At 43.2% G+C, this 13,160-nt stretch overlaps 2 protein-coding genes across 4 annotated transcripts in view; one reads left to right on the top strand and one right to left on the bottom strand.

The window, feature by feature from the left end:
- Positions 1–4,431: 4,431 nt before the first annotated feature.
- LOC124014064 (kelch-like protein 42) lies at positions 4,432–7,990 on the bottom strand. Its single transcript, XM_046328753.1, has 3 exons — positions 6,735–7,990; positions 6,357–6,550; positions 4,432–6,181 (listed from the first exon to the last, which is right to left on the bottom strand). The coding sequence occupies exons 1-3, from the start codon at positions 7,496–7,498 to the stop codon at positions 5,730–5,732; spliced, it is 1,410 nt and encodes a 469-aa protein (XP_046184709.1). The 5' UTR covers positions 7,499–7,990; the 3' UTR covers positions 4,432–5,729.
- A 3,617-nt stretch (positions 7,991–11,607) lies between these two features.
- The window catches only part of LOC124014591 (endosome/lysosome-associated apoptosis and autophagy regulator family member 2-like), a 15,029-nt gene continuing 13,476 nt past the window's right edge, over positions 11,608–13,160 (top strand). Inside the window, exon 1 of one of the 3 annotated variants that reach the window (XM_046329774.1) lies at positions 11,608–11,849. In XM_046329774.1, the coding sequence (XP_046185730.1) occupies positions 11,745–11,849 (105 nt within the window). In that variant the 5' untranslated portion in view covers positions 11,608–11,744. The remainder of the gene's footprint in view (positions 11,850–13,160) is intronic. The other 2 variants (XM_046329773.1, XM_046329775.1) reach the window with 2 other exon arrangements.

The raw sequence follows: 13,160 nt of genomic DNA, 5'->3' as shown, positions 1-13,160 counted from the left end.
TCTCTCTTTGCTCTCTCCCCCTCTCTCGCTCTCTCTCCTCTCTCTCTCTGCTCTCTCTGTGCTCTTTCTCTCTTTGCTCTCCCCCTCTCTCTCCTCTCTCTTTCTCTCTTTGCTCTCCCCCCCCCCTCTCGCTCTCTCTTTCTCTCTTTGCTCTCCCCCTCTCTCTCGCTCTCTCTCTCTCTCTCTCTCTCTTTCTCTCTTTGCTCTCCCCCCCTCCCTCTCTCTGCTCTCTCTCTCTGCTCGCTCGTGCTCCTCTCTTTCTTTCTGTCTCCTCTCTCTCTCTCTCTGTGACTGTCTCTTCCTATCTCATTGCTGCTCTCTAGAGGAGTACATACCCACCCCCTGTCCATCCCCTCAAGCCCTCTTTCCATCACACACTCTGACACACACACACATCTCGCCTAGTTTCAAAACACGACACCCACATGTTCTCGGTTAATGCCCCGTAGTGGGGGGGGGACACAAAGAAGTAGAAAAGCAACCAGCTGCCTTCTTATTACCTCCCTACCATCCACACACAGAGCTGGAATACCTTTCTGCTATAGAACATCAGAGATGTAACATGTCATAATGCCGTCAACCAATAGAGATTCTAACTCCTGTACAGTGGTAGTTCTATGTGATGGATAACACATTGAGGGATCCACTCGGTCAGCTATATGTGTATTTAGCTGAGTTCTAACCAGTTGTCTTTTGGTTCCCCTGGGTTTTCAGTGGTTCCGGCACCTATGCTACGGTTGTGTCTGTGATTGGTGTCTGTGATTAGTGTGTGATTGGTGTGGTTGCTCCAGCATTGATCTCCACTCAATCAAGCTCCATGAATAAATGAACAGGCTCCAGCATGAGATTCACTAACCCCTTCAGTTCAGACCCCCTCATTTATATATAACCTCATCTATTTATAATTATCAAAAGGGAAGAAATCAATCCCTCAATGAGCATCGGTGTAATAGAACCTTGATGTGTCAGTAAAATGGTCATATATATTTTGCAACTCATTGCTTTTGACCTTGGGCTAAGCAGGTTAAGTCATTTACATTTACATTTAAGTCATTTAGCAGACGCTCTTATCCAGTCATAAACAACATTTGTCTGGTTCAGCAAGAATGCATGTAGCCTACTCAATACATGTAAATGTACTCAACATTTACATGTCAAACAGAGTATAATGTCCTTAAAATGTCCCCCTGCACAGAATAATGTTTTCACATATCCGATTAACCTGTTTACCAGTTTTTATTTATGGGACTGTTGGACTTCCCAAGGTGATTGATTGGAAATGGACTGTATTGAAATTCTAAATACTCAGACAGGGATATACTGCCACCTTCTGGTGATATTTTTCTTTGACCCTGGTTGGATTGTTGCGTGGGTTTTTGTCGAAGATGTGCGCGCTCACACACTGCCATTTGCGGTTGTGTTTTAGCCTTGGCGCCAGTCTGTTTTTGCTCTCTTGCCATCTCCTTGTGGAATTGTCTAAAAATTCAAAAGCACAAACAATTCTGAGACCAGGCTAGTTTTGTTTATGTAGTTTAAGAGGAATGTAATCTAAATGGATGTGTTTGGTGAGGGTTGCAAAGTGCTTTTAGCATTGATTTGCAGGTGTAGAATAGTAAACATAGTTGCACAAATGTTGTAGATTAAAATCTCAAAGGATGCAGACGAATGCCAGATGTTTTAATGGCCACTATTTTAGAAGTCTACTAATGTGCAGAGCCATTCCATTAGAATTCAGAATGATTTTCAAATGATTGTTTCCATAGAGACCTTACAAACCAAGAGCTAGATAAAACATTTTTTAATTCAAATAAGCGTGATTCACTGCAAGACATGGAGGTGGTTTAGCTCTATGCAGAGAAATATCTTATGAGGCTGACATTCTATGCAGGAGACAATCCTGCTTTCAATTTAGGTATAAAAAAAGTGTTTTATGTAAATTGTGACATAGCCACCCATTTATTATTTTTCTGTCAGGGTTATTTCAAACAATTTCATAGTTCCATTCTTTGTTTCATGATTGGGCAGATTTCATGAAGGAAACATACTCCTACCCAACAAACACAACTGTGTGACTGTCCAATACAGCAGTGAAGCCTCTGACACAGCAGAACCTGCAGTGTGTGGCCCTCAGCATCCCAGACGTCCACTAGCGTCTCACAGGCCATCCTTATGCCCCGGGTCTCCTCCACCTTCAGACAGACCCTCTACTCCTGGACTATAGCTCTCCAGCTAGACCAACCCTGGATCCCAGAAAGCAGACATGAGATAGTGGAATGTTCCAGAGAGAGAGACTATTCCCCAGACCAAGATGTCTCTTCCTGAGGACCAGTTCCATAGCTCTCAAGGGGATAGCGAGAGCAGCAGTAACACTGACTGATTCCTCTGTGCCAGACTTCCCAGAGAAGGAGTGGATCTCTGTGAACTACGGAGGCCTGGAGTTTATAAGGGCTTTCTCCCCAATCAGACAGACTGACGATGCAACCGATATACTGGGCAGTTGTAATATCATCGATTACACTGCTTACGAGCAGTTTGTCTTCTCTGTCGATGTGGACATCCTCAAGGCAAAAGATCCTTCAGGAACAGAGGAAGCTAGTACCACCTCCAAAATGTTAGAAGAGAATAGTTTAGAAAGAGAGGAAGCTAGTACCACCTCCATAAGGGAAGAGGGGAATAGTTTAGAAAGAGAGGAAGCTAGTACCACCTCCATAAGGGAAGAGGGGAATAGTTTAGAAAGAGAGGAAGCTAGTACCACCTCCGTAAGGGAAGAGGGGAATAGTTTAGAAAGAGAGGAAGCTAGTACCACCTCCATAAGGGAAGAGGGGAATATTTTAGAAAGAGAGGAAGCTAGTACCACCTCCATAAGGGAAGAGGGGAATAGTTTTGTAAGAGAGGAAGCTAGTACCACCTCCATAAGGGAAGAGGGGAATAGTTTAGAAAGAGAGGAAGCTTGTACCACCTCCATAAGGGAAGAGGGGAATAGTTTTGTAAGAGAGGAAGCTAGTACCATAAGGGAAGAGGGGAATCGTTTTGTAAGAGAGGAAGCTAGTACCATCTCCATAAGGAAAGAGGGGAATAGTTTTGTAAGAGAGGAAGCTAGTCCCGCCTTCATAAGGGAAGAGGGGAATAGTTTTGTAAAAGAGGAAGCTAGTCCCGCCTTCATAAGGGAAGAGGGGAATAGTTTAGAAAGTGAGGAAGCTAGTACCACCTCCATAAGGGAAGAGGGGAATAGTCTAGAAAGAGAGGAAGCTAGTCCCGCCTTCATAAGGGAAGAGGGGAATAGTTTAGAAAGAGAGGAAGCTAGTCCCGCCTTCATGAGGGAAAAGGGGAATAGTTTAGAAAGAGAGGAAGCTAGTCCCGCCTTCATAAGGGAAGAGGGGAATAGTTTAGAAAGAGAGGAAGCTAGTCCCGCCTTCATAAGGGAAGAGGGGAATAGTTTTGTAAGAGGAAGCTATTCCCTCCTTCATAAGGGAAGAGGGGAATAGTTTTGTAAGAGAGGAAGCTAGTCCCGCCTTCATAAGGGAAGAGGGGAATAGTTTAGAAAGAGAGGAAGCTAATCCCGCCTTCATAAGGGAAGAGGGGAATAGTTTAGAAAGAGAGGAAGCTAGTCCCGCCTTCATAATGGAAGCGGGGAATAGTTTTTTAAGAGAGGATGCTAGTCCCGCCTTCATAAGGGAAGAGGGGAATAGTTTTGTAAAAGAGGAAGCTAGTTCCACCTACACATGGGAAGAGATTAATCATTTAGACAAGAGAGGACACTAGTTCCAACTACACATGGGAAGAGATGAATAATTTAGAGAAGAGAGGACACTAGTTCCACCTACACATGGGAAGAGATGAATCATTTAGACAAGAGAGGACACTAGTTCCACCTACGAATGGGAAGAGATTAATAATTTAGACAAGAGAGGACACTAGTTCCACCTACACATGGGAAGAGATGAATCATTTTGACAAGAGAGGACACTAGTTCCACCTACGAATGGGAAGAGCAGAATAGTTTAGGAAGAGAGGACACTATTCCCACCTACAAAATAAAAGACAGCAATAGTTTAGGAACAGGTCACTAGTTTTGCCTACAAATGTGAAGAGAGAAATAATTTAGGAATAGAGGACGCTAGTTTTGCCTACAAAGGGGACGAGGGGAATAGTTTCAGGAGAAAGGCTGTTAGTTCCCCCTACAAAAGAAGAGAGGGGACAAAGTACCGGGATGTACAGAAGCGAGGACCAAACCAAAGACAGGGAAGAAAGATAACTAAATGATCCTTAAGGCCTTAATATGGGCAGACTATGAAAGTTTAGATGTGATTTAAAGTATCTTATGTCGCTTCACTTGCAGAGATGAAAAGACAAAGCCTTCTACATCCAAAAAGGCACAATCACTGAATGCATGGTTTCAATGTTTTTACAATAAAACAGAACGACACCTACTCCCTGAATATTTTCTTTATTCTTCTAAGTCAAAGTCCAAGGCATCTGTCAGACCATAACCAGAGGTGACAAAACAATATACAGTACCTTCATCAAACTCCAACACATCTTTAGAAGCCAAACGACGTAGTTGTATTATCAGCAGAAAGACAAACCATCTCCACAGAAAAGGTCTGTAATCCCCTTTAATTAAAAGTAGACTCAGCAAAGTTACGTTGCCACAAGCAGCGCCGGAGATATTGAGATGAGCGACAGTCACACACAGTATCTGTGCACGGTTTCGCGTCACCCTGTTCTCAGCGTGGTAGCCAGGGCACCAAAATAGCTGAGAAGTCGAGCCTCACGCTCCGACGCTTCTTAGTTGTGGAAATTGACTCAATATGTTGTTTACTTTCCTGCATAATATCGCTGAGTCTACCTTTAAACCAAAACTACATTCTCATTGTCTTTCATCAATTTGTCCTTAACGTACCCTAATGAAAGCCCTTTCCTGATAATTCAACAGTGAATTGGGAAAAAATACACAGTTTTGGTTGGTCACTTACAATTCAACTCGTTTATGTGTACAAAATCCCCCCAGGTGAGGGAGAAGGCACGTTCCTTATCCATTTCATTGAACTGTACTGCTGCTGAGTTTAGCGTTTGTTTTCTAAACAATGTTCATAAGTTAAATCAAGTCAAGGAATTTATCGATTTTGCCCGTTCATGATTCTACCATTATATCTTCTCACGCAAGAGTTAAAACATTTGTTTAGTTATTAATTGTGGCCCGGGCATCAGCTTAGCATTTTATCTAAGTTATTCAATTGCACATTGCAAAACAAGCAGTGTAAACTTTCTTCAATATCCAATATGACGTATTAATTATATTACTTATTTGCATTAGCGTTTAAGGTTTGTAGTGAACACTAAAACGAAGATTTTTGCAAATCTTACATTTTTAATTTGCAGTGTAAACAATAGGGAATGTTCTATATGATTCAAGTCTACTTCTAATCAAAGTGCAAATGGATCTCGATAGTAGCCCAATGCTGCTATGCTAACTTAGACATTGACCCACAATGCATGACTGTTGCTTTGCCTGTGCTTGTAGCTACTTTAAGGTTTAAATAATGTAACAAGTCTGTGTTTTTCTAGATTTTGCCCCACCAACGGGGATTTGGCCATACTGTGTCCTACTGCAGCCATCTACAGCTCTACCGTTACCACTTCTCTTCATGGGAGCTATGTAGCCGCAGCACGCACAAACAAGCCTCTTGTGGCATATGATGTAGTCTCTCTCATTCCATCCACAACGCTCATAGAACGTTGGGCAGATAGAGGGAACAGAGTAGCATATTCTGGCCCAGCGCGGGGAAGCGTCTGAAGGCCTCCCAGGCGTCTGAGAAGATGTTGTACTTGAGGAAGACGCGGTGCTCCAGGCTGGTGGGCAGGCTGACGTCGCGCGACATAATATAGACGCCGTCATTGTGCAGCGTGCACGTGAGGTTCAGACCCGACTTGGAGGTGTTGTCCTTCAGGTGGAGCCACTCCCCCGTGATCACGTTGTAAGACTGCACCGTCAGCATGTCCTCCGTCTGGCTGGCCCGCCGCCCCGGACCCGGCTCCAGCTCGTGGGTGTACCCCCCCACCAGGTAGATGGTATCTTCCACCGAGAGCATCTGCTGCTTACGCACGTGGGCCGAGCAGGAGCGGAACGCTGTCCAACTGTCAGAGGTGGGGCAGTAGCGGAGTACGCTGGTATTCCTGTCTAATGGATAGAGAGAGAGAAGACAGCATTTGTTCAAATAATTGAAAAAACAGTTGATATTTTGTCAAATGGACAAGCACTATTTGTGTAGCCTACAGTTCTTTATGTCTACTGTGTGTATACATTGGACATTTTAGAAAATGTTCTGCTGGGAATGAAAATCACCCCCACTAACCTCTGGCAGTATATCCTCCCATGACGTAGATCATGCCCTGGCACTCGCAGGCAGAGAACTCTGCCAGGGGGTCGGGTAGTGACGACACACAGGTCCACCAGTCCTGCTCGGGGCTGTAGCACTCCACAGTGCCCTGACACTGGCCTCCCACTGCATACAGCTTCCCTCGTACCGCCAGCAGCTTGAAGTTGGACCTGACCGGAGGAGAGACAGATATACAACAACGTTACAGGACGGAGACATACTGTAGCCTATGTAGTTTGCTGGCTCAGCATCAAAACAGATTGAAGATCAAGACATCAGAACAGACTTGATGTTGGAACTCAAGACTGGGACAGACTGCATAGAGATCTATTCATATAGCTGACCTGTACTGACCTCTTCTGGTTCAGAGGGGCTACCTGGTTCCATTCATTTCTACAGGGGTTGTAGCAGTGTGCCGCTGAGATCTCCTGGCTGGTCATTCTGTACCCACCGACAATGAACAGGTAGTTGTCCAACACGGCCGAGCCGTAGCCTCTCACATTGACCATGTCAGAGGGCAGGTTGTTAGCGAGTGGCTTCCAACGCTGCTCTACTTCCCCATACCTCAGCATGGACCAGGGCTCGTCCTGGTCTGGTAGGTCCAGAGCCAGACAGGTGAAGAGTCCGATAGCCACCAGAGTGGCCGTGCCTTTCATACGCATCTCTCTAACCTGGTTGCGCAGGGCCGCAGGTAAGTCGCTGAACTCTGGTCTCCGCAGCATCGGGTGGTAGTGACAGCTCATATATCTGAGACAAGCGTTGCGTAGATCATGAGTTCCATATACCTCAGATAGGCTGTAGAGTTCCACACAATTCTCTTGTCGAATTTCAGACGAAAGGAGTTTTAGGATAGAGGTGACTTGCAAAAAAGATGCAGTCTCAATCAGGTCTTCCAGGGTCTCGTTGACTACTTTCACTTTGGAGGTGTTGATAAACTCCAGGACCAGCTCGAGCCCTGGCACACTCAGCCCCTGCAGCTGCACAGAATCCTCTCTGGACTCGCGCATCCCAGAGCTGTACAGAGCACGGAAGTAGTCGCTTTTTTCTATCAACTTGCCTTTGTTGACGTTGTACGTTTTGTCATCCATGACAATTACGATTATTTGTTCAGATGACATGTTTAGTGGTTGGGTTAGCTAGCTAATGTTGTCAAGTGATCTGTTTTGTTGACTGTCTTCTTCCGGCCTCGATCTGTTAATGACGGCCTGCCACAGTTTACATTTCTCAGGCGCAGGGGTGGTCTGCAACTCTAGTCGCACCGCAGTCACCAGCCCTATATATGGTAATGTTCAGCCCATACGTCTGGATGATGCCTGGTTAATTTCAACTCAGTTATGTGTGGGCTAGCTAGCTAGCTAGCTAGCAAGAGGCTAAGAGTGACTTGGAAATCTTGCTAGCCACTTTATCTTTCAAAAACACCAGATATTATCTCGACGTACATCCAAAGAAGATGTTTTGCTGGACCATGTGGTCAATTTTAAGATGTTTATATTGGGTAACACACTTTCCTTGCATTGTCGAGATAATCTGCAGAAAGCTACAGTTGGTTTTTGAGGAGAAATTGGCAGCATATTTCCTGTTTTGATCCTGTGGGTTGCGTCACTTGCTTGCTCAACCGGAAACCACTGTTTTCTTCTTCGTGTTAAGACAATGCCATGCAGATTGGTACAAGATGTGTTGCTGCCACCAGCTGGCTTGGGGTATACTCTACATGCTATCGACAGGTGCAAGCCACCCGTAATACATGTTCCTATACTTTGCTTCCCGAAATTTTCAGGGAACCAGGTACATTAAATCCCACAGTTTCCAACTATCAACAACATAAACTTGCAATGAAGTAAGATATCAGTGTATAGCCTCTGTGGCACCCAACACACAGCTCATCTAGCCTCCAATCTCAGGCTGAGCCTACCCAATGTTTATTGGTGGTTGATGTAGGATACAGTATTTTACTGTTAACTTAATGGCTATATGGACTGGAGGCAAGCATTACCCAGTGATGAAATATGTAACTGTTTTGCACTTCGCTGAGTAGGCCTTTTGGAGTACCAATGATATATATTCGAATCACAATTTAACAGTAGAGTAGTAGGAAGCTGAATCTGATACTGTTGTTTGGCATGACTATTTTGCCGCTCTACCTTTCTCTTTCTCAGGGGCATCTGTTAGTGGAACAGCGGGTTTTGGGGAGAGTTAAAACAGAGAGACTTTCTGCATTCTTCACCCTTCTGCTCCGTGGAAAAAACACTCATCGAGGGAGTACAAGTCTAGATAATGGCTGATTGCACTCTTCAAGAATGCGGATGGCCATGTATAGGGGCAGGCTGTGTGTGTGTGTGTGTGTGTGTGTGTGTGTGTGTGTGTGTGTGTGTGTGTGTGTGTGTGTGTGTGTGTGTGTGTGTGTGTGTGTGTGTGTGTGTGTGTGTGTGTGTGTGTGTGTGTGTGTGTGTGTGTGTGTGTGTGTGTGTGTGTGTTGGTATGAGGGGGGATGGGTGATGACACGACACTATGGCAGACCCAAATACTTCAGGCTGGGACTTACAACAGATATTCACACCTGCAATGGGTCTACCCTATATGGGTCCTATGAGCTGGACTGTCAGGTGTCCACACGTTATACACACTGCCCCAGAACTGTGGCTTGCTGCACCTCTACAGACAACCATCTGCCACCTCCTTCCCATGCACCATACAATAGAAATTGTATTCCTATGGCATACATGTTTCCAGGGCAAAACTGACTAAATGTTTCCTGGATAAGGTTGCAAAGAGAGGTTATATTACTGGTAACTTTCAAAGTTTACCAGTAAACTACAATAATTTTGGTAACTTTTCAATGATTTTTTTGTCATTTATCAAAGGACATCTAGTGGCCCTTTTGGGTACTTCAGATTATCACAGGCATCTGTAAATATATACCTCTGTGTGGCCTTATCACATGTCAAATATATAAAACAATAAAATAAGATACTTTTTACCATAAACTCGGTCAATACCATTGGCCTTTATATAAGGGTTTCAGCACAAAATACGCTTAATATATTTTATTTACACACTTTCATTTATTTTACTATGTCAATATATCTGTGTTAATGTTTTGCCACCAAACTGGTGGCAGTTGTGAAAAAAGTCAATAGTTGAAAGAGTTGCAGAGTTTAAAAAAATATGCCTGGTATTTCCCCAGTCATCTTGTATTCTACTTCATTGATGTCAGATCTTGCATCTGGCACAACTCCTCTTGAGAATCAGGACAGGCCTACAACTGGTTTAGTGTGGTTGTTAGCTGACAAGTCAGCAGCTCTCAGTATCTTCCTGGTGGTTCATTTAAAGTGGTGTGTGGTGCCAGGGTCGGCTGCTTGACCCAATGCTTGACCCATCTGTCTGCCTATTCAGACTCCCCATTTTGACCAACATTCACCCCATTCCATGTTATTGGGCTGCTGGAAGATTTTTTTGAATGTTCGCCTAATCATTTATGGAAATAAAAAGTAATATATTTTAACAGTGAACACTGATGGTAATAGGTCTATATGGTGGACTTAATAACAAAACCCATTGTTCTTGCTGTCAATTAGACCAAGGTAAAGTTGGTTTTATATTCACACATTCAGACCTTCAACAGACATCCATCAGACATTCAACAGACATTCAACAGACATTCAACAGATATACGCCAAAATCCATTTAAAGCTGTATAATAAATCAGTAACTAATTCACCGTTTGTCACAGAAACATAAAAATAAGTATGGTTTATTCTATAAATGTCTAGCATACTTTTACATCCTTTTGTTTTGAGTAAACATTCCAGCTTTGACTTGATAGAAATATATAACATCTATGGACTTGGTGTATGTAGGAGCAATTTATTTTTGTGAATACGGTGGCGAACCTAATAAAGTCAATCTGATCCCCCAAGGTCCTCATAGGCTCACTTGGATATATAGAGCTGGAGGTAAAGATAACAAATATGAAACTAGGACCTTAAAACACTGGCAAAATTCTTTCATCCACATCCATCCACATAAAGTCTGTCTTTTAAAGAATAAATACCCTTCTAAGACCACTGTCTTTATGGACGTTTTAAAAGGTTTGCAAATAGTTATTTCTGCAAGGAATGTGAATTGAAAGGCATATGGTAATACCTATGTAGGTGACATATTTCTCCACTGGTATAATGTGTGGTAGTTGTACACCTCCCTGCTGAATTATGAAGAGCTGATTTGGGCCAGTTGATTTTTTTTTCATCTTTTGTGGAAGAAAAAAACCACATGTAGGCTTTGTGCTAGCAGTTTAAGAGAGAAAGAGAGCAAATAGCAAAGAGACAGCCCGGTTGAAGTCCTCATTTTTAATGGTTAGTGCCAGTAGATTGCAGAGGGGTTCACATACAGTTCAGAGGCAAATCATAATGTATACATTTAGCCCAAAAACAAAACATGTACCGGCCACTTCTTATATTACTGGGTTTTTTTTGTCATCCACCCTCTGTTATCTTTCACTACCCAATATATATATATATACATTATATATGTATACAGTATATATGTACACTACCGTTCAAAAGTTTGGGGTCACTTAGAAATGTTCTTATTTTTGAAAGAAAAGCAACAAAAAAAGTGCCTTAAAATAACATCAAATTGATCAGAAATACAGTGTAGACATTGTTAATGTTGTAAATGACTATTGTAGCTGGAAACGGCAGATTTCTTTATGGAATATCCACATAGGGGTACAGAGGCCCATTATCAGCAACCATCATTCCTGTGTTCCAATGGCACGTTGTGTTAGCTGGAATGTTTACTCAAAGCAAAGGTTGTACAATTATACTAGACATTCATAGAATAAATCATACCTAGTTTGAAGATTCTGTGACAAGGGTGAATTAGTTATTGATTTATACAGCTTTAAATTGCATTTTATAGATTTTATGTATTTCTATCAAATCTAAACATCTGTATTCAAAACAAAGGTTGTAAAAGCCTGCTAGACATTTATAGAATACATCATATCTAGTTTGATGATTCTGTGACAAACTGTGAATTAGTTATTGATTTTTACATTTGTGAATGGCATTTTGGCGAATGTCTGATGAATGTCTGTTGAATGTACGAATGTGTGAGTATAAAAGCAACTTCACCTCGGTGTCAATTAGCTGTCTTAAAATAACGCAAAGCCAGTACTTTAGCAGAGTGACGTCGCCGCGTGCCTCTGACAGGATGGCTCTTGAGCGCAGCGTAGCGGAGTGGGTGGAGAGAACCGCGCGCATTCATAACGAGTGGGCACCATAACCAAAATCACGCACTATCATTCATGCGTTTGGTCTTCATCCGAAGCTTTTGACGGACTGTCTTAAAACCAAAACGAGGATGAGGGAAGAGTCACGCGAGTTCTGTTTTCTTAAATGTTTTTTATTCATCATCAGCGCCCGGCAATGGGTGTCCGCGAGCAGGAACCTGCGCCCGTGCAATGAGGTAAGAGCGCGCAGCTCGACACGAACGGCATTGGCTGTCACTGTTATTTAGAACGCTGTTATTAAACTACAATAAATAAGCAAGCCATGACATTGCCACCAAGTGCGCTGCACACACAATGTGTCATCATCTTATTCTATGTCCCAACCATATTTATCATGTTTATGTTACGAACGTTATCATAAGGGTCAATAATAAACATTAGCCAGGGGATTATAGGCTTCAACCTTCTGCCAATCGTTGTTATAAAATACATATTGGCGTGGAATGGAGTTGGAATATACGATGTTATGGAGGCCTTCTTTGTTAATGGTGGGATTTAAAATGTGTTGGTCGCCTGTTCTTCTTATCGGCTTAAATCCTAAGCATGTTGACAAAATATAAGGCTCCATAATATGATGACGCGGCGCACTGAGCCGATCACTTGGCATCCATCCTCGTCCGTGCTGCCTTCCGATGATGTGTCGGAGTAATATTACCGCTGAGTAAGGGAAAGGGGAAGGACAGCTGAACAGCAAGGGCCCTGGCATAGCATTATCCGGTTAGATGTATATATTATGGCTATGATATCAGCTCTCTAAGGACAATAGCTGCCAGGAGGCCATCTCTGTCCCAGCCTTCTCCATATTATTTGAGCTGAAAATTATTGAGTGCTGTCAGATTTGTGCCCCAGAGTGTGTCCCATTACACTGCCAGATCTACACACACACACACACACACACACACACACACACACACACACACACACACACACACACACACACACACACACACACACACACACACACACACACACACACACACACACACACACACACACACACACACACACACACACACACACAGATGGATTCATGGATGATGGATAGGTCACTCTGGTACTAAATAGCTCCTCTTGTGGCACATGGTCTCCTCTGTATCCATGGTGACCATGATGAGTCACAAGGAGACAAGTTATGCACATTAATCTCAATCCCCTTTTATCTACCTCCAACTCCACTGCACAAGGCCCATATCCACCACAGTACCAACATTTACCCACCAGCAGGTGCAGTCCACTTGAAAGGGGTTCTTGTCGGCTTAAATCCTAATATATGGCCTCACCTATTGAGAGTTTGTTTTGCGTGTGTTCAATACTTGTTAGAACTAGAGAGAGAGATGATGATCTATACAAAAGAGCCCAGGCTTATCTATACTCCACACACAGCCTTAAACTGTTTCTCTCTCTCTCTCTCACTCTCTCTCCATCCTCAGATTCTTCACCCCTCTCTCTCTCTCCATCCTCAGATTCTACACCCCTCTCACTCACTC

The sequence above is a fragment of the Oncorhynchus gorbuscha genome, linkage group LG25, assembly GCF_021184085.1.
Source record: "Oncorhynchus gorbuscha isolate QuinsamMale2020 ecotype Even-year linkage group LG25, OgorEven_v1.0, whole genome shotgun sequence".
Classification (NCBI taxonomy): Eukaryota; Metazoa; Chordata; class Actinopteri; order Salmoniformes; family Salmonidae; genus Oncorhynchus; species Oncorhynchus gorbuscha.
The sequence above is the reverse complement of the archived record's forward strand: the minus strand, read 5'-3'. Positions and strand labels throughout refer to the sequence as shown.

Bases quoted from the DNA above. Each gene is read 5' to 3' on its own strand.
- LOC124014064 (XM_046328753.1), bottom strand. From the start codon at position 7,498: ATGTCATCTGAACAAATAATCGTAATTGTCATGGATGACAAAACGTAC. The intron at 6,551-6,734 runs GTCAGTACAGGT...TCCTCCGGTCAG, and splicing joins GCCCCTCTGAACCAGAAGAG to GTCCAACTTCAAGCTGCTGG. The intron at 6,182-6,356 runs GTTAGTGGGGGT...TCTATCCATTAG, and splicing joins GGGAGGATATACTGCCAGAG to ACAGGAATACCAGCGTACTC.